Source organism: Nicotiana tabacum, chromosome 8 (assembly GCF_000715075.1).
Source record: "Nicotiana tabacum cultivar K326 chromosome 8, ASM71507v2, whole genome shotgun sequence".
In the NCBI taxonomy this organism is placed as follows: Eukaryota; Viridiplantae; Streptophyta; class Magnoliopsida; order Solanales; family Solanaceae; genus Nicotiana; species Nicotiana tabacum.
Genome location: NC_134087.1, coordinates 113,596,851 through 113,624,705, shown reverse-complemented (window position 1 = coordinate 113,624,705; position 27,855 = coordinate 113,596,851). Strand labels below are relative to the sequence as shown.

Below are 27,855 nucleotides of genomic sequence, written 5' to 3'. Positions count from 1 at the left end.
AGTCAGGAGCCCTCCTGGAGAATGGAGGTGTTATATTTTAAAAAGTAGTTGAAGTCAGGAGCCCGTCTAGAGAATGGAGGTATTATATTTTAAGTAGTTGAAGTCAGGAGCCCGCCTGGAGAATAGAGGTTGTTATATTTTTCAAGTTGTAGTTGAAGTCAGGAGCCCGCCTGGAGAATGGAGGTTGTTATATTTTCAAGTTATAGACAAAGTCAGGAGCCCGCCTGGAGAATGAAGGTGTTATATTTTTAAGTCGTTGACGAAGTCAGGAGCCCGCCTGGAGAATGGAGGTTGTTATATTTTCAAGTTATAGTCAAAGTCAGGAGCCCGCCTGGAGAGTGGAGGTGTTATATTTGTAAGAAGTTGTTGAAGTCAGGAGCCCGCCTAGAGAATGGAGGTGTTATATTTGTAAGAAGTTGTTGAAGTCAGGAGCCTGCCTGGAGAATGGAGGTTGTTATATTTTCAAGTTGTAGTCGAAGTCAGGAGCCCGCCTGGAGAATGGAGGTATTATCTTTTTAAGTCGTAGTAGAAGTTAGAAGCCCGCCTGGAGAATGGAGGTGTTATATTTTAAAAATTAGTTGAAGTCAGGAGCCCGCCTGGAGAATGGAGGTATTATATTTTAAGTAGTTGAAGTCAGGAGCCCGCCTGGAGAATGGAGGTTGTTATATTTTTCAAGTTGTAGTCGAAGTCAGGAGCCCGCCTGGAGAATGGAGGTTGTTATCATTTCAAGTTGTAGACGAAGTCAGGAGCCCGCCTGGAGAATGGAGGTTGTTATATTTTCAAGTTATAGTCAAAGTCAGGAGCCCGCCTGGAGAATGGAGGTGTTATATTTTTAAGTCGTTGACGAAGTCAGGAGCCCGCCTGGAGAATGGAGGTTGTTATATTTTCAAGTTATAGTCGAAGTCAGGAGCCCGCCTGGAGAGTAGAGGTGTTATATTTTTAAGAAGTTGTTGAAGTCAGGAGCCCGCTTAGAGAATGGAGGTGTTATATTTGTAAGAAGTTGTTGAAGTCAGGAGCCTGCATGGAGAATGGAGGTTGTTATATTTTCAAGTTGTAGTCGAAGTCAGGAGCCCGCCCGGAGAATGGAGGTATTATCTTTAAATTGTTTATTGAAGTCAGGAGCCCGCCTGGAGAATGGAGGTATTATCTTTTTAAGTCGTAGTAGAAGTCAGGAGCCCGCCCGGAGAGCAGAGGGTTGCAACAAAGATCCCAGCATAAAGTAAAGTTCAGAAGTTGGAAGGAAGGCAACACTAGTCAGAAGAAGGCAATTCAAGCTTCGAAGAAAAAATAATTCGAAGCTCAAAAGAAGGAAATAAGCAGTTCAAATTCGATAATTAAGAGAAGACTACAAGTCAAGTCAGAAGTAAAGAAACATCAGAGGAAACACAAGGCAACAAGACAGCAAGGCAGCAAGGCAACAACAGTCACATGACCAAGTTTGAGAATAAATCTTTGTAATTCATAGACCATAGCTTAGTATAACTTCTTTATTTATTTATTTTTTATCAAGGTGTAATAAGGAGTTTAGTAAGCAGTATCAGCAGTAACAGTAAATTCACAGCTCCATGGTAGTCCCAGCTACCATAACTTCCCGAACTACATTGACCTGATTCCCTTTTTAGCCAGGGATATGTAGGAAGCATGCGAAGCAGAGGTTCGGTCAACTCTCTTTCAGAAATATGCTTCACACGGAGTAGCCGAACGGGCAAAAATCGCTCGTATCCGCTCACTTTATCTTTGCACGAAAACTTTTCATGTTTCCGGACAAAGAGGGGCAGCTGTGAGCACGTGATTTTTGCCCTACAAGAACTACTCCCAAAAATTCAAAATAAAATAGTTTTGTGTTGCTTGTGATTTATTTATACTTGTCTGTGCATGTTTATTTTTACTTTAATTAAGAAAATACAAAAAATATGTGTTGCATGTGCATTTAGGAGTTAATTTTACAATTAGGAATTAATTAAACAATATTTGGATTTGCGAGAATGAAAATCACAAAAATATGTACTTGGCATTTTTTAGCATTTAATCTCCAATTGTGTGATTTTATTTTAGTTGGTATTTAAGGGTGTGATAAATGTTATTAGGAATTAATTAGTATTTTTTTAAATTGATTTATAATTTAATTTTAATTTTAGTTTTATTAATTAGGAAATAAAAGAAAAGAAGGAAAAGGAACAAAATGGAAACCGGACTGGGCCAAATTGGCCACAGCCCAGTTCTTACCCAAAAAATCAGCCCAATACCCGCCCCAAATCTAGTCCACCTGCGACCAACCCAGAACGACATCGTTTGGTCATTGTGGATCTGGACCGTCAATCTCATACGATCAAACGGTCTAGTCCGTCTCTAGATATATCCAAACGACGTCGTATCTGGCCAATAGATCCAAACCATTGATTTGTTTTGATCGAACGGTCCAGATCACCCCTCCCATAACCCGTTTTTGACCCATTCCCTATACCCGGTCTAACCCGATCCCCTCACAAAACCAAACGACGTCGTTTCTCATTAGTGAAGTAATCCAGGCCGTTGATCGTGAATGATCCAACGGCCAAGATCAAATCCCCACCCCACTATATATTCCTAAAACCTCACCCCACGCCCCCTAAGCCATACCCCCCTTCGCCTTCGTCTCTAACCTAGAGACAGGCCCCAACACCCTCCGCCTTCAACCACCGCCCTCCGCCTACCGAAAATCGCCTCACGGCGGTTCCGGTTGTCCAAACAGCCCCAAAATTACACCACAGCCTCCCCACGATGCCCTCTTTCCAAATCCCGAATCAGTTTTCCTCAAATCAGCACCAGTTTTCGAATATTGGATCGAAGTATCGAACCAAACCCTAATCCGTCCAATGACCACCAAGTTCACACCCCAGCTTCCCCTCGACCTCCCCAACCTAACCCCTCTAACCATCACCCTCGAATCGTGGCCGACTGCTTCGAATCTTAGATCGAAGGCTAGACCTCAAACCTCAAACCTACCCAATCAGTCCCAAAGTTACACCACTGAACCACCTAGCTACCCCCGTCCCAAATCCCACCCCGGTTCTGTCCAAATCTTGTTAGAGCCTTTCGAATTTCAAATCGAAGGCAAACCCTAGAAGAACCAAACTTCAGACTGTGTACGGAGTTAAAAATTTGAGGTCTTAACCGACTTTAGTCGAGTATTCTCAGTCGAGAACACTCGATTAAGGTCCGTTTTGGCTTCAAAATTTCAAGACGAAGTGTCAATGAGAACGGAGTTCATTTGGTTTCTGATTTTGAGGTATTTCTCCTCTTTTCCTTTTTCTTTTTTGATTGTTGTTTGTTGTTTGCCTAATTAGGTTTCCTTGCTATGTTTGTCAATCACTTCTTCCCCCCTCTTTCGGACTTTTTTCTAGTCCAGATTTTCATCACTGTATTATTTGGATTTTATAGTTAATTGGATTTAGTTGAAATTGCTCGAACCCCTGTCTATTTGGTTTCACTATGGATTAGTTTCTTCTTTATATTGTTGAGTATTTAGAGTTAGGCAAGTTCAGTGAGCAATTGTATAAAACTGTGATCGTTTGATATTACTGTTGGTTCAAATTGTCTTATTATGTTATGTTTGATTCTTTCGTCTCCGTTGCTAATCAGTTTGTTACATATGAACTCGTGATATTACAATGTTTCATTCATCTTTGTCTAGGTTTGGTTTAGAATTGTGAATGTAGTCAGTTATTCCCATATACATGTGCATCTTAGCAGTTTAATATCAGTTTGCTATTTGATCTAATCTGTGTAGTTTGAGTTGCTGTTTGATTTTGATTAAGTAAATTGGTTATAGCTGATGAGGTACAGGGGATTGGACTAGGACAGTAAATCACAGTAATGTCAGGGGTAATTTGGGGTTTTAAAGTTTGGCAAACGATCTTGCTAGTGGGCTGTCAGTAAAGTACTTAATTAACCATTAATCTAATAGTTAGTGGGAAACAAAACATAATGGTATGTGGAGGCTTAAAAGGAATTGATTAAAATATAGCATTGCCCATACACCTTTGAATTAAACAATGAAATTATACACTTAGTAGTGGCTGTCAGGGAATGTGATGGAAGAAACACATTTCTTAATGATTTAAGTGTTAAAACAGGCTGGAAAAGGGGTTTGTCTGAGGGTATAAAAAACAGGGCAGGCCTGGAGGAAGGGAGGAGTTGTTTGAGAGTTCTTTGAAGAGGCAGTCTCAGACAGCATTTTAAAAAGCTAAGGCATTCAGTGTTTTTAGAGTTCTGGAAAGTTTAAGATTTGCTATTTGCTATTGAGTCTGTTCGTTTTGATATTTGCTGTTGCTATTGGTTTTGCAACTTGTTCTGGGCTGTGGTCGAGTTGATTCTGGGTAAAAATTGGTCTTGAACTGCGATGGTTGCTGTTTGAATTCCTGGTTGCTGCTGTTTGCTCTTCTGTTGCTAACTCCTCCTTCTACTCGATTATATTTCCAGGTACCTTGTGGTCTCTAATGCCTTGAAGTTTCATTCGATGTATCTGAACGATTATGAAATCAAATGACGAGGCACTGCTACCATATGAATTTGCTTCTGTATTTCACTATTAGTATAGCTTGTAGTTATAAATTTCAAATATGTATTAGTAATTTCTGAAACTTGTCTTGTAATTAAACTAGAGAGACTGTGGATTATTGATTATATGACCATGAATCTGTACTGGACTGTATGAGCTACTCGGATTTGCTATAGTTAATTTAGTTAACTGTGACGTTAATGTGAAGGTGAATCTGGATCGTAATAGCTAATTGCTATAGCTTCCATATTTAGGGTGCTGGGATCACAAACGGGTATAAAATTAGACATGGCTAATTATACGAATAACATGTTATAATATCTAATCACCTCAATAAGTTAAGCTTTTTCATGATTGTCCGTGTTAATTCCTAGCATGAACAACGGCTTTAAATCTGATAGATACGTGAACTCGAGTTGGTAATTTTGGTTAGCGTAAGGGCTGGGGTATAGAATCAGAAAAATTGTTCGTTTCGTTGAGCTAGTTCATTAAACTTGATGGTTTAAAACTTTCAGTGAACACTTGTGCACATTGAACTGAAGCGTTGTTTAATTTAAATGGCTGAGGCTCGACAGCCCCTTTGCATAAAGTGTAAGCTTCAGGGCCGAAATAAATGGCCCAGGCCTGGGTCTAACATGCATATCCGTTTGGAGCCTGGACCCATGTCTGCGATTGGTCCAGTTTGTGCTAGGCCTAGATTATGATTCCTTCACGTAGACTGTTTGGAGTTTGCAGATCTAGATGTAGTATTTCTTAAAAGATAATAATTAGTTAGGTTTTATTTTTATTATTAGAGACAAGTAAAAATAGGAAAATCACCATAGCTTTTAGGTTTGCCTTTTGAATAATAAAAATAAGATGAGCCTCGCTAAACAAACAAATAAACTACGGGGCCCTCATTAAATGTATATATAAAAATATTTAGATTTCGGGACGGGCCGTTTAACGAATTTCACGATTTTTCCCCAAAGTAATAACGCGCTAGTCTCTATAGGCGCGTATTTTAATAATGTTACCTTCCTAAACTCGGGTGCGCATTTATGTGACCCAAATCCAAATTTTAACGATGTTAAAATATGTCAAAAACCACAGGTGCATTTATGTGACGTGGTTCAAGACTTGCTTTAATGACGTTGCAATTTTCCTTAAAAGATAGATAAAAAGCGGTTGAAGTTAAAATTTGCACATAGGTTTAACATGTATTAAAATCAGATAGATAAGCCGAATATGACAGTTGAGCGACCGTGATAGAACCACGGTACTCGGGAATGCCTAACACCTTCTCCCAGGTTAACAAAGTTCCTTACCCGGATTTCTGGTTCGCGGACTGTAATATAGAGTCAATCTATTCCTCGATTCGGGATTCAACCGGTGACTTGGGACGCCATAAATCTCCCAAGTGGTGCTCTAAATTAAATAAATAAATCCCGTTTCGATTGTCCTTTAATTGGAAAAACTCCCTTTACGCCCTTTTGCGGGGGTGTAGGTAAAAAGGAGGTGTGACTCTAAGTCACAATCCCCAACGGTGCACGACCCCACGCTCATCATCTAGCGTGTGCATCACCTCAATATAGCACAACGATGTGAAATCCGGGGTTTCATACCCTCAGGACAACATTTACAATCATTACTCAACTCTATCCGGTCCAAGCTCTAGCCCGCGATGCCTTTGCCCCTCGAATCGGCCTCAATGCGCGTCGAATCTATCCAAAATCAGAATCACGACGTCAAAATATTCTAAGGGAACGAAGCCCATGCGAAAATAATCAATTTACAACATAAATCCCGAAATTAACCAAAACCCGACCCCCGGGCCCACGTCTCGGAATTTGATAAAATTTACATCAATAGATTCCTTTTCTCCTCACGAGTTCATACATATCAAAAGTCCCAAAATCCGACCACAAATGACCCCTCAAATCCTCAAGTCAAGGTCTCTAATACCAAGCCCTAATCCCCAATTTTTAACCCTTAATTTCCATTAATCTTAGGCCAAATCAGTGAAATAATGTTATAGGATCGATTATTAGGTTCAAAAATCTTACCTCCAGACGTTATCCCTTGAATCCCTCCTCAAAATCTCCCAAAAAGCTCCAAAAGCGACTCGAAATGGTGAAGAACAACTCAAAAATCGTGAAGGAATTCTTTTATACTTTCTGACCCAGGTTTTTCGCACATGCGGTCCCTTTCCCGCTTCTGCGGCCTAATCCACCGCATCTGCGGTTAAAAACTTCGCATCTGTGCTACTGCATGTGCGCCCACTTCACCACTTTTGCGGTTCCTGATGATCCTCTTCTTGGCCGCATCTGTGGCTGCCTTCCGCTTCTGCGAGCATCGCAACTGCGGCCTCCTTTCCGCAGGTGCGGTTATGACAGCAACAAAATACTTTAGCTGCCCCAACTCAACTTCAAACTTTCCGCCAATCATCCGAAATCACCCAGAGGCCCTCGGGACCTCAACCAAATGCACAAACAAGCCATATACCACTATTATAACTTATACCAATCCTCAAAACATCTCGAACAACATCAAATCAACCAACACACATCGGATTCAAGCCTAAGGTTCCAAATTCTTCCGAATTACGCTTTTGATCAAAAAGTCTTCCAATCCACATCCGAATGACCTGAAATTTTGCACACACATCCCAAATGACACAAAGAACTTACTACAACTCCCGAAATTCCATTCCGACCCCTATATCAAAATCTCACCTATCAACCGGAGAACACCAAAATTCCAATTTCGCTTATTCAAGCCTAAATCTACTCCGGACCTCCAAAAAGTGTTCCGATCACGCTCCTAAGTCCCAAATCACCTCCCGAAGCTATCCGAACCATCGGAACTCACATCTGAGCCCTTTAACACATAAGTCAACATCTGGTTGACTTTTCTAACTTAAGCTTACTCAAAAGAGACTAAGTGTCTCAAACCTTACCAAACCTCTCCGAACCCGAGCCAACTAACCCGGTAACACAAAATACAGCTAAACAAGGCAATAAGAAGAAGAAATGGGGGAAACGGAGCAGTAACCCATGAAACAACCGGCCGAGTCGTTGCATCCTCCCCTCTTAAACAAACGTTCATCCTCGAATGAGTCAAAAAACATACATAAAGCCTCAAACAGGTGAGGATATTTGCTCCACATCTCCCGCTCGGTCTCCCAGGTAGCATCCTCTATGGGCCGACCTCTCCACTGCACTTTCACTAAAGCTATATCCTTTGACCTCAACTTTCGAACCCGACGCTCCAAACTAGCTACTGACTCCACATCATAAGTCAAATCATCATCTAACTAAGCCGTGCTGAAATCCAGAACATGAGACAGATCCCCAATATAATTTTGGAGCAAGAAATATGAAATACCGGATGCATACTTGACAAGATGGGTGGCAAAGCAAGCTCATACGCCACCTCCCCAATCCTCCGAAGCACCTCAAAAGGCCCAATGAACCAAGGACTCAATTTACCTTTCTTCCCAAATCTCATAACACCCTTCATGGGCGAAACCTTCAACAGAACCTTCTCACCAACCACGTAGGACACATCCTGAACCTTCCTGTCAGCATAACTCTTTTGCCTCGACTGTGCTGTACGAAGCCTCTCCTGAATTACCTTCACCTTTTCTAAAGCATACTGCACCAAGTCTATCCCCAATAGCCTAGCCTCACTTGGCTCAAACCAACCAACTGGAGATCTACAACGCCTCCCATACAAAGCCTTATATGGAACCATCTGAATACTCGACTGGTAGCTGTTGTTATGAGCAAACTCTGTGAGTGGTAGCAACTGATCCCATGACCCTCCAAAATCAATGACACAAGCACGCAACATGTCCTCCAATATTTGAATAGTGCGCTCGGACTGCCCGTTCGTCTGAGGGTGAAAAGCTGTGCTCAACTCAACCTGAGTACCCAATTCTCGCTGCACAGACCTCAAAAACTACAAAGTAAACTGAGTGCCCCTATCTGAAATGATGGAAACTAGGACACCATGCAAACGAACAATCTCCCAGATATAGATCTCTGTCAACCGTTCTGAAGAATAAGTAGTATACATAGGAATGAAGTGCACGGACTTGGTCAGCCGATCCATAATCACCCAAATAGCATCGAACTTCTTCAAAGTCCACGGGAGCCTGAATACAAAGTCCATGGTGATCCACTCCCACTTCCACTCTGGAATATCCATCTGTTGAAGCAAGCCACCCAGTCGTTGATGCTCATATTTCACCTGCTAACAATTGAGACACCGCGCTACAAATTCCATAATGACCTTCTTCATTCTCCTACACCAATAATGTTGTCTCAGATCCTGATACATCTTTGCGGCACCCGAATGAATGGAATACCGCGATCTATGGCCCTCTTCCAGAATCTACTCCCGAAGCCCATCTACATTGGCCACACATATCCGGCCCTGCATCCTCAACACCCCATCATCACCAATGGTCCCATCTCTGGCATCATCGTGCTGAACTCTGTCCTTAAGGACAAGTAAATGAGGATCATCATACTGGCTCTCTCTGATACGATCATATAAGGAAGACCGAGAAATCACACAAGTCAATACCCAACTGGGCTCCGAAATGTCTAACCTCACGAACCGATTGGCCAAGGCCTGAAAATTAACTGCAAGAGGTCTCTCCCCAACTAGAATATATGCTAAACTCCCCATACTCACCGCCTTCCTACTCAAGGCATCGGCCACCACATTGGCCTTCCCCAGATGGAACAATATAGTAATATTATAATCCTTTAGCAACTCCAACCATCTCAGCTGCCTCAAATTGAGATCCTTCTGCTTGAACAAGTGCTGGAGGCTACGAAGATCGGTAAACACCTTACAAGACACACCATACAAATAATGCCTCCAAATCTTCAACGCGTGAACAATGACAGTCAACTCCAAATCATGAACAAGGTAGTTCTTCTCATGGGGCTTCAACTGATGAGAAGCATAAGCAATCACTCTACCCTCATACATCAACACACACCCAATACCAACTCTCGAAGCATCACAATACACGGTATAGGAACCTGAAGCTGATGGCAAAACTAATACTAAGATGTCTTGAGCTTCTGAAAGCTCTCCTCACACTCATCTGACCACATGAATGGAGCACCCTTCTGAGTCAACTTCGTCAAGAGCGATGCGATAGATGAGAATCCCTGAACAAACTAGCAGCAATAACCCACCAAACCAAGAAAGCTATGAATCTCTATGGCTGAGGACAGTCTAGGCCAACTCTGAATCGCCTCTATTTTCTTCGGATCAACCTGAATACTTTCACTGGACACCACGTGCCCCAAGAAAGACACTGAACTAAGCCAAAACTCACATTTGGATAAAGCTTCTCCTCCCTCAATCTCTGCAACACAACTCTCAAATGCTCCGCGTGCTCCTCTCAACTACGCAAATACACCAGAATATCATCAATGAAAACTATGACGAACGAGTCGAGATAAGGTCGGAACACGCTGTTCATCAAATGCATAAACGCTTCTAGGGCATTGGTCAGCCCAAAAGACATCACCAAGAACTTATAATGACCATATCGGGTCTTGAAATCCATCTTAAGAATATCCGAGTCCCTAATCTTCAACTGGTCATAACATAAACGGAGATCAATCTTGGAGAACACTCTCGCTCCCTGAAGCTGGTCAAACAAATCATCAATACGAGGCAAAGGATACTTGTTCTTAATTGTTACTTTGTTCAACTACCTGTAGTCAATGCACATCCTCATAGTGCCATCCTTTTTCTTCACAAATAGAACTGGCGCACCCCAAGGCGATACACTAGGCCGAATGAACCCCTTATTAAGGAGTTCCTGAAGCTGCCCCTTTAACTCCTTCAACTCCGCTGGTGCCATACGATACAAAGGAATAGAGATGGGCTGAGTGCCCGACACCAGATCAATACCAAAATCGATATCCCTGTCCGGTGACATGCTCAACAGGTCTGTAGGAAACACATCGGGAAAATCCCTCACAACTGGAATAGAATCAATACTTGGAGTCTCTGCACCGACATCCCTCAGAAAGGCTAGATATGAAATAAAACCCTTCCCAACTATGTATTGGGCCTTCAAGAATGAAATTACCCTACTGGGAACATAATTAGTCGAACCTCGCCACTCAATCCATGGAACACTCGGCATAGCCAACATCATTGTCTTAGCATGACAGTCTAAAATAACACGACATGGAGATAGCCAATCCATGCCCAAAATAACATCGAAAACCACCATACATAACAACAAAAGATCCACTTGGGTCTCCAGATTCCTAATAGTCACCACACACAACCGGTACACACGGTCTACAACAATAGTATTGACCACCGGGTTAGATACATGAACAAGTGAAACAAGAGACTCACATGGCATATCCAAATAATGAGCAAAGTACAATGACACATAAGAATAGGTGAAACCGGGATCAAATAATATAGAGGCATCTCTGTGGCAGACTGAAACAATGCCTGTAATAACAGCATCGGAAGCCATAATATCGGGTCTAGTTGAAAGTGCATAGAAACGAGTCTGACCACCACCTGATCGACCTCCCCCTCTAGGGCGACCCCTAGCTGACTGACCTCCACCCCTAGCTAGGTGGGTGGGTGGTGGTGAAGTAACTAGTGCTGAAGCCGATGGCTGACTCCTCTGTCGAGATGAACCCGCAATATGATGAGGACAATGCCTCCACATATGACCCATCTCTCTACACTCATAGCAACTCCTGGTTACTGGAGATGGGGACTGAAGGGAACCCCTAGCACCGGAATGACTAGCAGATGCACCTGCCATAGAAGAGCCCTAAACTGATGGAGCACGGGACGAACTCTGAGCTGGAAGGGTACTTAGTGATGACTGGCCCTGATGAGAACTGTGAGAACCATGACCCGATGACGCCCCACAATTACCTGGACGAGCTGGCTGAGCGTGCCTGAATGGACAACCTCTACCGTGCTGAAACTGACCTCTCAAAGGAGCACCGCCATAACTACCAGATCACCAAGGCCTCTTGGACTCCCTCTCATCTCGCTCCTGGAGACGAACTAACTTAATCTCTCGAGCAATATCTATAACCTCCTCAAAAGTAGCACCAAACACCCTCTCCCTGATCATGAGAATCCGAAGCTAATATGTGAGGCCATCAACAAACCTCCTAATCCTCTCTCTATCTGTCGAAACCAACCAAATAGCATGATGAGCTAACTCCAAGAACCTCATCTCATACTGCGACAGAGTCATCTCTCCCTGACGCAACCACTCAAACTGCCTGCACAGCTCCCTTCTGCGAGATTACGGCACAGACTTCTCTAAAAAGAGAACGGAGTACTACTTCCAGGTAAGGGGTGCTGCACCAATAGGCCTACGCCTCTCATAAGCCTCCCACCAAGTGAAAGCGGCTCCAAAAAACTGAAAAGTAGTGAAAAAGACCCCGTTGGTCTCTAGAATACCCGCTGTGCGAAGAATCCTTTGACACTTGTCCAAGAAACCCTAGGCATCCTCGCCCTCTACACCACTGAAAGTCGGAGGCTGAAGTCTACCAAACCTCTCCAACCTACACTGCTCGTCCTCTAGCATGGCATAAGCTACATAGTCCTGAGCAGCTGCAACCGGCTGGGCTGGATGTGCCCCCAGTGTCTGAAGTCCCTGCATGACCTGCTCAGGTGTACGAGCGGTGGGAGTCTAAGTGCCTCCCCCGGCCTGAGAAGTAGCTGCAGCTGTAGTAATTGAAACCGCCTGAGCTTGTCCAGTGCATACTAATAGAATCTGAGCCAAGGCCTCCTGCAGATCCGGAATCACAATGGGCACAGCTGGTGCCTGTGCCTTAGCTGGTGCTTCTGGAGCATCCACAACTGGGACGTGATCCTGAACTAGGGTGTCTGGTAGATCTGCAAGTGCTGTGTTAGCTATAGTGCGAGCACACCCCTGCCCCTACCGCGACCTTAACTGCGTTCTCGGCCTCTATTGACCACAACTGGCGGTAATGGTGGTCGTCCATCCTGATCGGTAGCGCATGTCCTCACCATCTATGAGAGAATAGAATACAGAAGTTTAGTACTTGGATCAACAGATTCGCACGACAAGAATTTCAAAAATATGAAGTTTTTCCTAAAGGTTCTGCAGCCTCTCGAGGATAAATACAAACATCTTCGTACCAATCCGCGAGACTTTATTAAACCTTCTCATAAATCGTGAGACCTATGTAACCTAGGTTTTGATACCAACTTGTCACGACCCTAAATTCGGACCCGATCATGATGGCGCCTCTCGTGAAGACAAGGCCAGCCAACACAACTCCCAAATCATTTTAACAGTTATAATAACACAATTTAAGTCATTAACATGATAATAATCCCAAAATAAAAGTGAAATAATACAATTTACGGAAACTAACACAGTCCGACATCGAGGTGTCACCAGTCATGAGCATATAAACATATGTCTAAGAGTTTGAAAGGGGTTTATACAGTCTATTACAGTAATAGAAGCAGAAAGTAAGATATGAGGGAGAAATACTAGGCTGTGAACGCCAAGCAACTACCTAGTGGACTCCGAATGGCCTGCTGAGAGCAATAAACCCTCACTGGCGGGACATGAAGCTCCTGAATCTGCACACAGGGTGCAAGGAGTAAAGTGAGTACTCCAACTCAGTGAGTAATAACAATAAATGAAGATTGAGTTATAAGAAATCACATAAAAACAAAATAACATGTTATAAAGAGGCAGAGTAAAACCAATAAAGTGCAATAAAACAGTGAAATCTCATAAAACACCTTAGTTTAGTATAAGCTTCTTTAAAATACCTTTTTAACAGTTAAACAAGTAAATGAAAGGTAGCAAGAAAAGATAAACACATAAAATTCGCCCCTCGGGCACAATGTCAACAGAATTAGCCCCTTGGGCACTAACGTGGAACAACACCAGCCCCTCGGGCTATATCAAATCATAATGGGTACCCGTGCTCACTAGGGGTGTACAAACTCTGGGAGGGGCCCCTTACGGTCCAAGCGCAATATCAAGCCATCTCGTGGCATAATCAAATTGGCTCTCGGCCTCATATCAAGCCACATTATGGCGTACAACTCAGGCCCTCAGCCTTATAATTATAATCAGTACAACACTGCTGCGGTATGTAGCCCGATCCTACAATAATCCTCACAATACAGGCCCTCAGCCCTACTCAGTCAGAAATCTCTAAAAGCCACTCGGGCACAGTAAAATATGATGCTCAGCCCAAAAATACCATTTAAAGTGTTAAAACAAAGTAAACATGGCTGAGTTATGAAAACAGTATAATATAGCATGACTGAGTACAGATATAAAATCAAAACAGTGAGGAAATAGCAGTAAAAATCCCCTAAGGTTCTAAATAGTTGGCACGAGGCCCAATTATGGCATTCAACCCAAAACATGATGATAACAAACAGTTTTCAATCAAATACGCGGTAAAACAGTCATTCAAGATGGACTAAGTCACAATCCCCAACAGTGCACGACCCCATGCTTGTCATCTAGCATGTGCGTCACCTCAATATAGCACAACGATGTGAAATCCGGGGTTTCATACCCTTAGGACAACATTTACAATCATTACTCGGCTCGATCCGGTCCAAGCTCTAGCCCGCGATGCCTTTGCCCCTCGAATCAGCCTCAACTCGCATTGAATCTATCCAAAATCAGAATCACGATGTTAAAATATTCTAAGGGAACGAAGCCCATGCGAAAATAATCAATTTACGACATAAATCCCGAAATTAACCAAAACCCGACCCCCAGGCCCACGTCTCATAATTCGATAAAATTTACATCAATAGATTCCTTATTTCCCCACGAGTTCATACATATTAAAAGTCCCAAAATTCAACCACAAATGGCCCCTCAAATCCTCAAGTCAAGGTCTCCAATACCAAGCCCTAATCCCCAAATTTTAACCCTTAATTTCCATTAATCTTAGGCCAAATTAGTAAAATAATGCCATAGGATCGATTATTAGGTTCAAAAATCTTACCTCCAGATGTTATCCCTTGAATCTCTCCTCAAAATCTCCCAAAAGACTCCAAAACCGACTTGAAATGGTGAAGAACAACTCAAAAATCGTGAAGAAAATCTTTTATACTTTCTGACCCAGGCTTTTTGCACCTGCGGTCACTTTCCCACTTCTGTGGTCCCGCTTCTGCAGCCTAATCCACCGCATCTGTAGTTTTCACTTAAATGACCATTTCCGCATCTACGGTTAAAAACTTCGCACTTGTGCTACCGCAAGTGCGCCCATTTCACCGCTTCTGCGGTTCCTGATGATCCTCTTAATTGTCCGCATCTACGGCTGCCTTCCACTTCTGCAAGCATCGCACCTGCGGCCTCCCTACCCCAGGTGCGGTATGACAACAACAAAATACTTCAGTTGCCCCAATTCAACTTCAAACTTTTCGCCAACCATCCGAAATCACCCCGAGGCCCTCGGACCTTAACCAAAAGCACAAAAAAGCCATATACCACTATTCTAACTTATACCAATCCTCAAAACATCTCGACCAACATCGAGTCAACCAACACACATCAGATTCAAGCCTAAGGTTCCAAATTCTTCCGAATTACGCTTTTGATCAAAAAGTCTATCAAACCACGTCCAAATGACCTGAAATTTGGCACATACATCCCAAATGACACAACGGACCTACTGCAACTCTCAAATTCCATTCCGACCCCTATATCAAAATCTCATCTATCAACCAGAAAACGTCAAAATTCTAATTTCGCCAATTCAAGCCTAAATCTACTCCGGACCTCCAAAATATGTTCCGATCACGCTCCTAAGTCCCAAATCACCTCCCGAAGCTATATGAACCATTGGAACTCACATCCGAGCCCTTTAACATATAAGCCAATATCCGGTTGACTTTTCCAACTTAAGCTTACTCAAAAGAGACTAAGTGTCTCAAACCTTACCAAACTTCTCCGAACCCGAGCCAACTAACCTGGTAATACAAAATACAGCTGAACAAGGCAATAAGAAGAAGAAATGGGAGAAATAGAGCGGTAACTCATGAAACGACCGACCGGATCGTTACAAATATGAAATACAGAATTTCAATATTTCTACAAATTAACTACAAAATATCTACAAAAAAATAGTTCATAACAGTATTTAGCTCTAGTTTATTGCAGGTTCATCTGGAACACTGAAGTTAATTGATATTCCAACATCTCCGACGATAGTGGAATATGAAAGTATAATAATAATAGAAAGTACACCAAGTGTTATTGAAGTAGGCCAAGTATACGAAGACAAGCAAACAATTGCAAGTGTAATGAAGCACTATTCTGTCATGAACAAGTTCCAATTTAGGGTGAAAAGATCTAGTGCTAGAAGGTAGGAACATATGAATGGTCAAAAATCATGTTTTTTATATTGTTTAACAAAATTGTAGATAGTTTGTAGTTGTTTTATATATAAATTGTTGAATATGATCTTTTATGCTACAACAATTTTTTTATCTACATTTTTTATACCAGTGTTTAAATTGTTTTTATTTTGTAGATACTGGCTGGTATGTGTTGGTGAAAATTATACATGACACTTCAAGGAAACTAGCATAAATGATTCTGCAATGTTCAAGATTAGAAAATTCAACAGCTTGCACACATGCTCTTTGATGGACAGTACATTCATACAACGCAAACCTATTTCCATGGTAGTTGGTAGCATGTTTATTCCAAAATATGCTGATCCTAAGACAATTTACACACCAAAAGACATACAAACTGATATGTTGTCTGAACACGGCGTGAACTTAACATACATGCAAGCTTGGAGAGCAAAAGAAAAGGCTTTGGAGTTTTTGAGAGGTCTACATCAAATAACCTAGTTATTTGTATATTTTGGAGAAGACTTATCCGAGGTCTGTAGTTAAATTGAAGAAGACGCAGGATGACTGCTTCTTGTATGCATATTGTTGTGATTTGTACATCAATCAGTGGTTGGGAATATTGTAGGCCAGTGATAGTAGTTGATGGGACCTTTTTAAAGTCAACATATAAGGAAATAATGCTAACAGCTAGTACATTGGATGCAACAAGTATTGTAGATTTATTGTAGATATATTGTAGCTTGTCTGTTTTTTGTAGTACTTGTAAATTTATTGTAGATATATTGTTAAAAAGTTGTAGTTTGTATGTATATGTCTTCCTCTGCATTTTTCATGCAGCCAATTAATTGCTTTTTGCCACATAATGTAGGTACCATATTACCATTTGGCATATGCTGTTGTTGATTCAGAAAATGACGCATCATGGAAGTGGTTTTTTGAGCAATTCAAACATGCATATGGTAAAAGACCAAATATGTATGTTGTTTCGGATCAGAATGAGTGTATCTTGAAGGAAACATCTATTGTTTATCCCGACATGCCACATTATTCTTGCATGTGGCATATTTGGACAAATATAAGGGCAAAGTTCAAGAAGGGTCATCTAAAGTTAAGCGAATTGTACTTTGCCACGGCACGATCATACACGCTTGATGAATTTAATGAAAGGATGTCAAAGATTGAAGAGATTGACCCGCGTGTTAAAGCATACTTATACGATATTGGCTATCATAGATGGTCTCGAGTACATGCTATGGTGAACAAAACTTTGACTATGACATCAAACATTATAGAGTCGTTGAATGCTGTAACAAAAGATGCAAGAGAGCGGCCGATAGTAGAACTATTAGAGTATATGAGGACTCTTCTTGAACGTTGGACTAATGAAAAATTATTGAAAGCAAAAGGTACATTCGCATACCTTGGGTTTAAATTCAACAAAGAGTTGGATGATAACAGAACATTTTCGCACAAGCTTAGAGTAAGATATGACCATTTATTGCATCAAAATAAAATATTAAAGTCAATGTAGATAATTTGTAGATATTTTGTATTTAACCGTATATGAATTGTTTTTTGTTTATAATGTAATTGTAGGTGAGGGCTTCAACAGATTACATCCATACAGTACTAGATGGTGCGATGCTCTATATTGTTTGTCTTGAAAACAAGAGATGTAGTTGTGGGCAATTCCAGCTTGATGAACTTCCTTGTCCACATGCTTTGGCTGCTTTAAGGCACAAGGATGAGTCTTATGAACAATATTGTTCTCCTTATTACACAAGAGAGAGCCTCTTACATACTTATGAAATACCAGTAAATCCCCTACCTGATGAAAGCAAATGGAATGTGCCACAACATATAACTTAAGAAGTTGTAAATCCACCTTCAGGTGGGAAAAGACAGCAGGAAGACCTCAAAAATAAAGATACAAAACATATGATGAAGTAAATTCCAAGAAGTACAAAGTTTCATGTGGCAACTGCGGAGTAGAAGGGCATAAAAAAAGATCTTGCAAGAATGCTCCCAAAAAGAAATAAAATTTTATGTAGTAAACTGAATTTTTCATAAAAATTGTAGATGAGTTCAGGAGAATTATATTTGATGTGTAATAGTTGAGTCACCTTCAACTCTTAATGTAGTTAGTTTGAAATTATTTTGTTTAACTAGTATTCTGTTTTGAGTTAATACTTTCATAGCTTGATTGGTTTGTGAATGAGTTCTATCTATATAATACATAATTATTTTATTATCTCTAGCACCCATCGATATTTGTTAATGATCCATATAATTTATCTACAAAAAAACTACAAAATAACTACATAATCTGGAGTTGACAGAGTAACTACATAATAATTAAGTTGAAAAGGAGTTAAGCAGTAACAATAATTAAATCAAGTACTGTTTACTTTCAACAAGTGAATATAAAAACAACAGAATATTTTCCCATTGATCGAACTAGTATACTGGATAAAATAAAAAAACAAAGGGTAAAATAATTATAGCACAAATTTGCTACAATTAAACTTCAACAATCTGCTTCATAAACTTGTCTACTATCTTTCTACAAAACTAGCTGCAACTAAACATTTAACTAAATGTTCCATACAAAAAATTGCAACTAATTCTTCTTCCTCCGGACTTGTGTTTTCTCATTCATAACTGGTGCACCTTTTTCCTTGCTAATCTGCCAGTCACCTCACTTTCACTAATTGCACCATTCTCTTGCTTCTTCCTAGCGTAGTCCCACAGTAGCGCTCCATAGCTTCTACGATATCGATCAATATCAGAAAGGTCATCTGCAGGAATTGGTAGGTCTCCAATGCTGACATACTCTGCAAAGGCAGCAACATATACACCACAGTCGCTGCAAAAATAAAAAAGTGTCAATATTTAGCAAACAATGAACAAAAAAAATGTTAAATAGATAGAAAGAAATAAGATTTTTCATATAGTGATCCTTCTTTTTGTTGTGGTATCTCTCCGACGATCCACTGAATGTCAATAGGGTCGGTAACAACTTTTTCAATGTATGCCTTTGTGTTCTTGAAGTTGATGTCTGAACGCTTGCCATAAAAACCGGTGCATGACAAGTAAAGGGGGATCATAACAGAAAACTTGGTGACTACAGATTCAACAATAGTGTGATTATGTGAAGAGACCATAGAATCATACACATAAAGAACCCTATCGGCAATGTCAAAAATAACCAACACCCAGTGAAATTTTTCTACAATGTTGACGGGCATGATCACATAATCGAATTGATCCCATGCAACATTTTCGAGTAATCTGCACCCCTATATGTATTGTGCTACGACGTCCTAGGGTTTGACAACATCAAGCTTCTTTTCTTGAGGAGAATTGATGAACTTATTATAAATTTATTCAATTCTAGTCTTGAACATACAATCAGTGGTTGTAAACCTTATCTTGTTGTGGGGGCCATACTTTCCTCTTTTCCTCGAGTAGTACATTATAACATCAATGTGCTGCAACCAAAATAGGTTGCATTTAATTTACTCCTTTTGGTAATTATCTACAAAAAATTACTAAATAACTGCAATTACAATTATTTTAAATCAGTATTATAAATTATCTATAGAATATCTACAAAAAATAAACAATTTTTTTAATCATTATTACAAATTATGTACAATATATATACAAACTAAGTACAATTCCGTTTGTTATTAGGCATTAATATAATTTATGTATAAAACATCTACAATATACCTACAATTCAGTTTGTTATTAAACATTTATACAGAATATTTCCAATATTGTGACGACCCAACCCGTCGTCTCATGAGAATCGCTTCGTTTTTCCCATTTTATGCTTCTTCATGTTTCGTTATCGGTATTCGGTGTGTTAGAGTTAAATCGGATTGGTTTTGATAGGAAATCAGACACTTAGTCTCTTTAAGGAAGGCTTATTTTGGAAAAGTCAACCGGATATTGACGATTGAGTTAGAGGGCTCGGATGTGATTTCCGGTGATTCAGTTAGCTTCGGGGGATGATTTGTGACTTAGGAGTGTGACCGGAAGTAATTTTGGAGGTTCGGTGTAGAATTAGGCTTGAATTAGCGAAGTTAGTATTTTGGCGACTTCCGGTTGATAGGTGAGATTTTGATCCGAGGGTCGGAATGGAATTCCGAGAGTTTCTATAGCTCCGTTGGTGATTTGGGATATGTGTGCAAAATTTCAGGTCATTCGAACGTGATTTGGTTGGGTTTTTGATCGAATGCGTGTTTTGGAAGTTTTAGAAGAACTTAGGCTCGAATTTGAGGTAATTTGATTGTTTTTGGTGTTGTTGAAGTGTTTTGATGATTGGAACGAGGTTGAAAAATGTTTTAGGATGCGTTGGTGCTTTTGGTTGAGGTCTCGGGGGCCTCAGGTGTGTTTCGAATGAGTTTTGAGCGAGTACGGACATCCCAGAACTTAGAAAATGGATGGGGCAGTCATTGGTGCGCGGGGCGCGGTGGCCTAGCGCGGGGGCGCGGGGGCGCGGTCAAGTGCGCGGTCCGCGCGAAATGAAGACCTGCAGGTTGCTGGTTCTACTTCGGAAGCTCATATCGTTTGATCCATAAGGAATTTGGAGGTGATTTAAAAACGAAAGTTGTATCCCTTCGTGTCTAGTTTCAATAAAGGTAAAGATATCACAATTTGGACATCTGTAGCGAAAGTTATGGCCAAAATACTAAAGCCTATCCCTGCAGAGCAAGACCTGCATGGCCGCGGTCATTTTTGCGCGGACCCCGCTGGTTTTGCGCGGACCGCGTTAATTTTTGTGCGGTCAGCAGTGTCGGAATCCGAGGGGTACTCTATAAATACGAGGTTTTGGATTTTATTTGATATTTTGACCTAGAGAGCTCGGATTTTGGCAATTTTTCGAAGGTTTTTCAAGAGATTGGTCGGGGTAAGTGATTCTAACTCAGATTTGGTTAGAGTACATGAATCTATCACTGAATTCATGATTTAATTCGTGATTTGAGATGGAATTTGGGAAGAAAATTGTGGAACCTTTCAAAAATGTAAAATGATGATTTGAAGGACCAAATGGTATCGAAATTGGATAATTTTTGTATGGTTAGACTCGTGAGGGTATGAGGATTCTGAAAATGTAAATTTTACCTGATTCCGAGACGTGGGCCCGGAGCTCGGGTTTTGCTAATTTCGAGAGTTTTGATATTTTTCGAATGTTTTCGCTTGGGCTTTGTTCCCTTAGCATATTGTGACGTATTCGTTCTGATTTTGGATAGATTCGACGCGCGTGGAGGCCAATTCGAGGGGAAAAGGCATCGTGAGCTAGAGAATTAGCCAGTTCGAGGTGAGTAATGGTTGTAAATGATGTCCTGAGGGTTTGAAACCCCGGATTGCATATCGTAGTGCTATATTGAGGCAAGATACGTGCTGGATGATGAGCGTGAGGTCTTTCGCTACTGGGGATTGTGACTTGGTCCATCCCGATTGATGACTTTACTGAATATTTGACTGAAATTCATTTGTTACCATCATGATTTGGGCTGATTGCCATATTTGGGCTTCGTGCCAACTATTTGAACCCTTCGGGGATTTTTATCACTGTTTCCTTACTGCTTGACTTATTATTTGAACTCAGTCCTGTTGATATCTAATGTTTTACAAACTCATCCACTTTTACTCATATTTGAAACTTAAATGATATTTCTACATCATGTTTTGGGCTGAGAACTACTGTTTTACTAATGCCCAAGGGGCTTATGATGATTTCTGGACTGAGTGAGGCCGAGGGCCATATGTGAGGATATGCTGAGTGATATGAGGCTGAGGGCCTGAGATACTATTTATGCCATGCGGTGGCTTGAGTGATGTGAGGATATGCTGAGTGATGATGCCACGAGGTGGCTTGATATAGCGCTTGGGCCGTAAGGGGCCCCTCCGGAGTCTGCATACCCACAGTGAGCGCGGGTACCCATGTGATTTGAAACAGTGGTAACAATGACACTATTTGATGAAAGTTGGTCAGGTAACAATGGCTGACCATTATGCTGAGTGATTGTGAGGTAGCCCGCGGGGCTGATACTGTACTGAGAGTAAGCCCGAGGGGCTGATACTATGCTGAGCGATTGATACTGTGCCCGAGGGGCAGATTTCTACTTGTTAATTACCTGTTAAATTACCGGTTTTACTGTTTTAAAAAAAGGAATATCATTTGATTTCTTCACTGATTTACTGCTTTAAGTGATTTTACTGCTTGATATGGAATTGCTTTGTGCCTTTACGTGTTTTCATACTTTCAGTCATTATTTTTAATTATTACTCACTGAGTCGGAGTACTCACATTAATCCCTACACCATGTGTGCAGATTCAGGTATAGCAGAGTCCGCACCTGAGCGCTGATTCCTTCTAGGCTAGGCAGTGATTTGGAGTTACGAGGTAACTGTTGACGTCCGCAGCCCCTTGTCTCTCTTATCCTCTATCATTTATGTTTTCTTCAGACTGTTGTATCGGATTCCGTACTTTGTAGACCTATAGTAGATTCTGTAGTAGCTCATGACTTGTGACACCCCGGTTTGGGCTGTGTCGGGATGGTTCCTGTTGTTATTATCGTTAAATTCCGCAATTTATGAGCATTATATTATATGTTATTACTGTTTATGATGATTAACTGTTTAAAAGAGGTGTTCCGTTTTGGTCTGGCTGACCTTGTCTTCATGAGAGGCGCCATCACGACCGGTTTCGGGGATCGGGTCGTGACAAATATATATACACAATAACTACATATACTGGAGATGGCACTATAACAGCGTTATAGATACAAATAAAAAAAAACATCAACAAAATAACTACATATTTTGAGTATGAGTTTACCGTGTGGTTGAGGACTTGTCCGGGGTGTGCCATATTATAGAACCACTCATTCTTATCAACCTTTTCCACTCCAAGATCAAACCATGGCTTAATTTGCTTATCCTTTATATAATACATAGCCTTCCTCCTAATTAAACAAAGAAATTAAAATAAATTTGTTGAATGAAGTAGATATCTAAAAGATGAATACTGGAATCAAAGGGTCAAATTGTTAATACTAACTTATTTGAAGTTGTGTCGGTACCAAAGTATAATCATTTGTTGAATTCTTCCAACAACTCAGGATCAACATCTTGACCAATAACACTAGTAAATGGGTGCTTCAGGTGAAAAATTTCAGGTCCAACCGAAGTGCTGCCACCAGAACTCTATAAAGGGAGAAATGGTGGTCAGGCATACTTTCCAGGCTGCCTTGTTCTACCTTGATGCACAGGTGTTGTTTCATATTAGTTAGGCTCGCCGAGCTTAACCAACTAGGAGAAGTTATCTGGCAGCTCAAAATCATCAAGTGTAACCTCCTTCTTCTCACCTCTGGAGTCGTCCAAATCACCTACATTTGCATACTCGGCTTCTTCACCTACATTAAAATCTTCCTCATTCTTCTGTTCTCCATGAATTGTTACAGTGACTCTGTGAATTGGAGATTGTGCATGCATATCTGTCACGACCCAAACCCGGACCCGGTCGTGATGGCGCCTCTCGTGAAGACAAAGCCACCCGACACTTTCCATTTTTCAATCACTAATAGTTAAGCATTTAAGAAACGATCTAATCATGATAAAATAAATCCGAAATAACAATGATAACATAAATACGCGGAAGAACACCCATACACAGCCCTAACCGGGGTGTTACTAGTCATGAACATCTATAAGTCATAATAAAATTTTGCCAAATCCATAACTGGTACAACTGTCTGAAGGAAAATAGAAGCGATAAAGGAGTAGATACACGGGGATGCGGACGTCAACAACTACCTCGTAACCTCCGAAAGCCCGCCTGAAGCTGGAGGAATCAGCACTCGGGAGCGGAACCAGCTACGCCTGAATCTGCACACAGGGGTGCATGGAGTAAAGTGAGTACTCCAACTCAGTGAGTAACAAATGTAAATAACGACTGAAAGTAAGAAAACACGTAAGGCACAAGGCATTCTATAATGAAGCAGTAAAACCATTTAAAACAGTAAAACAGTGGAAAGTCAAGTAAGATCCTCTTTCAACCAATAAGGTAAAGCAAACAAATAGAAGTTCGCCCCTCGGGCACAGTACCACCACATCCTCCACTCGAGCAACATCTCAGAACGATAACAACCCCTCGGTATCGATCTCACATCACAATGGGAAACCGAGCTCACTGGGGGTGTGCAGACTCCTGGAGGGGCCTCTTAAGGCCCAAGCACAATAACAAGCTATCTCGTGGCATCAAACTAGGTCCTCGGCCTCATATCAATCAATCCACCTCGTGGCGTACATATCTCAGTCCCTCGGGCTTAAATCAATATCAGTGTTTCCTCACAACATAGGCCCTTGGCCTTACTCAGTCAAAAATCCTCACAAGCCCCTCGAACAATAGTAAAATAGTGTTTCTCAGCCCAAACATCATTTAAAATGTCATTTAAGTATTCAAACTGAGTAAACATGGCTGAATAGTAAAACAGTGGAAAATAACATGACTGGGTTCAAGTATAAAGTCAAAACAGTAAGGAAATATCAATAAAAATCTCCGAAGGGGTCAAATAGTTGGCACTAGGCCCAAATATGGCATTAAACCCAAAAAATGATGACAGCAAATAGTTTTCAATCAAATACGCGGTAAAATCATCAATCGGGACAGACCAAGTCACAATACCCAATAGTGTACGACCCACGCTCGTCATCAAGCGTGTGCCTCACCTCAATATAGCACTACGATGTGCAATCTGGGGTTTCAAACCCTCAGAACATCATTTAAGATCATTACTCACCTCGAACTGGCTAAATCTCTAACTCACGATGCCTTTACCCCTTGAATCGGCCTCCACGTGCATCGAATCTATCCAAAATCAGAACGAGAACGTCAAAATATGCTAAGGGAACAAATCCCAAATGAAAACAATCAATAAAGGGCACAAATCTCGAAATTACCAAAACCCGACTTCCGGGCCCACATCTCAAAATTCAGAAATTTTTACACCAATAGATTCCTTATCTTCCCACGAGTTCATACATACCAAGAACACCGAAATCGATCCACAAATGACCCTTCAAATCCCAAATATTTGGTCTCCACTTTCAAGCCCTAGTTTTTGGCTTAGATTCCATGATTTTCTAGGTGAAATTCACATAATAATCGAGTTTTTAGTCCAAGAATCTTACGTCCAAGTGATTCTCCTCGAACCCCTCTTCAATCTCCTTCAAAAATCTCCAAAAATGACCAGCTATGGAGGAAATGAGCCCCAAAACCGCAGACAAGACGAGTTAAAAACATTCTGCCCAGGCCTTATTTTCCTTTTTTCGCGAACACTGTCAAAGCCTCGCATTCGTGAAGCACAAAAATAATGTTGACTATAATCCTCTTCCGCGAACGCGATACAACCCACGCGAACGCAATGCTTTTCCCAGATGAACCTTCACGAACGCGATTGGTTAATTTCCACTGAAGCTTGACCTTTCAATTCCTTCTATGCAAACGCGACCACACGCCCGCGAACGCGATGCACAACCTCGCAGCCCTTCACGAATGTGTCACCTGCCTCGCGATCGAGAAGGCTAAAGTTCCACCTCCCTTAACAGACTCTTCGCAAATGCGAGGGTCCTCTCACGAACGCGAAGACCAAAATGTCTGCAACTGCTGGAACTCAAAATCTGCAATTTTTCAAACTTCAAAATGATCTGGTTTACCACCCAAAACTCACCCGAGGCCCACGGGACCTCAACCAAAGGCACCAACATATCCTAAATCCTTATTCAAACTTGTTCCAATCACCAAAATACCTCAAACAACATTAAATCAGCCAAAACACATCGGATTCAAGCAAACTTTCTAAAATCTTCCGAATTACGCTTTTGATCAAAAACCCAACCAAACCATTTCCGAATGACCTGAAATTTTGTACACACATCCCAAATGAAACAACAAAACTACTGCAACTCTCGGAATTCCTTTCCGACCCCTATATCAAAATCTCGCCTACCAACCGAAAATCGCCAAAATATCAACTTCATCAATTCAAGCATAAATCCACTACGAACCTCTAAAACTCATTCCGATCACGCTCCTAAGTCATAAATCACCTCTAGAAGCTAACCGAACCATCAGAACTCACATCCGAGCCCTCTAACATATAAGTCATCATCCAGTTGACTTTTCCAACTCAAGCTTCCTCAAAAGAGACTAAGTGTCTCAAACCTTGCCAAAATCATTCTGGATTCGATCCGACCAACCCGATATCACATAACACGGGTAAACAAAGCATAAAGAAGCAAAAATGGGGAAAATGGGGTGGTAACTCATGAGACGACTGGCCAGATCGTCACATCCTCCCCAACTTAAACAAACGTTCGTCCGCGAATGAATCAAGAAACATACCTGAAGCCTCAAACAGGTGAGGATATCTGCTCCGCATCTCCCGCTCGGTCTCCCATGTAGCTTCATCCACGGGCCGATCTTTCCACTACACTTTCACTGAAGCTATATCCTTTGACCTCAACTTTCGAACCTGACGACCCAAAATAGCTACTGGCTCCACATCATAGGTCAAATCATCATCCAACTGAACCGTGCTGAAATCCAGAACATGAGATAGATCCCCAATATACTTTCGGAGCATAGAAACATAAAATACCAGATGCACACTCGACAAGTTGGGTGGCAAAGCAAGCTCATAAGCCACCTCCCCAATCCTCCGAAGCACCTCAAAGGGCCCAATAAACCGTGGACTCAATTTCCCTTTCTTCCCAAATCTCCTAACACCCTTCATAGGTGAAACCTTCAACAAAACCTTCTCACCAACCATGTAGGACACATCTCAAACCTTCCTATCAACATAACTCTTTTGCCTCGACTGCGCTGTACGAAGCCTCTCCTGAATCACCTTCACCTTCTCCAAAGCATCCTGCACCAAAAATCAGTCCCCAATAACCTAGCCTCACCGGGCTCGAACCAACCAACTGGAGATCTACACCGCCTCCCATACAAAGCCTCATATGGAGCCATCTGAATACTTGACTAGTAGCTATTGTTATAAGCAAACACTGCAAGTGGTAGAAACTCATCCCATGACCCTCCGAAATCAATGACACAAGTACGTAACATGCCTTCCAATATCTGAATAGTGCGCTCGGACTGCCCATCCATTTGAGGATGAAAAGCTATGCTCAACTCGACCTGAGTACCCAACTCTTGCTGTACAGACCTCTAAAACTGCAGTGTAAACTGAGTGCCCCTATCTAAAATGATGGAAACTGGGACACCATGCAAATGAACAATCTCCTAGATATAGATCTCTGCCAACCGCTCTGAGGAATATGTAGTACACACAGGAATGAAGTACGCAGATTTGGTCAGCCGATCCACAATCACCCAAATAACATCGAACTTTCTCAAAGTCCGTGGAAGTCCAATAAAAAAGTCTATAGTGATCCTCTCCCACTTCCACTCAGGAATGTCCATCTGCTGTAGCAAGCCACCAAGTCTCTGATGCTCATATTTCACCTGCTGACAATTGAGACACCGAACTACAAATCCCACAATGTCTTTCATCATTTTTCTCCACCAATAGTGCTGCCTCAAATCCTAATACATCTTCGCGGCAGCTGGATGAATGGAATACCGCGAGCTATAGGCCTCCTCCAGAATCAACTCCTAAAGCCCATCCACATTGGGCACACAAATCCGGCCCTGCATCGTCAACACCCCATCATCTCCAATGGTCATATCTCTAGCATCATCATGCTGAACTCTATCCTTAAGGACAAGTAAGTGCAGATCATCATATTGGCGCTCTCATGCGATCATATAAGGAAGACCGAGAAACCACACAAGCTAATACCCGATTGGGCTCCGAAATATCCAACCTCACGAACCGATTGGCCAAGGC

The 27,855-nt window shown here is 41.5% G+C and overlaps 1 protein-coding gene across 1 annotated transcript in view; it reads left to right on the top strand.

The window, feature by feature from the left end:
* The window catches only part of LOC107792194 (uncharacterized), a 32,622-nt gene extending 14,828 nt beyond the window's left edge, over positions 1-17,794 (top strand). The window contains exons 2-5 of the mRNA XM_075220521.1: positions 15,723-15,927; positions 16,096-16,105; positions 16,794-17,405; positions 17,522-17,794. Coding sequence (XP_075076622.1) covers positions 15,723-15,927; positions 16,096-16,105; positions 16,794-17,405; positions 17,522-17,794 — 1,100 coding nt within the window. The remainder of the gene's footprint in view (positions 1-15,722; positions 15,928-16,095; positions 16,106-16,793; positions 17,406-17,521) is intronic.
* Positions 17,795-27,855: the final 10,061 nt, after the last annotated feature.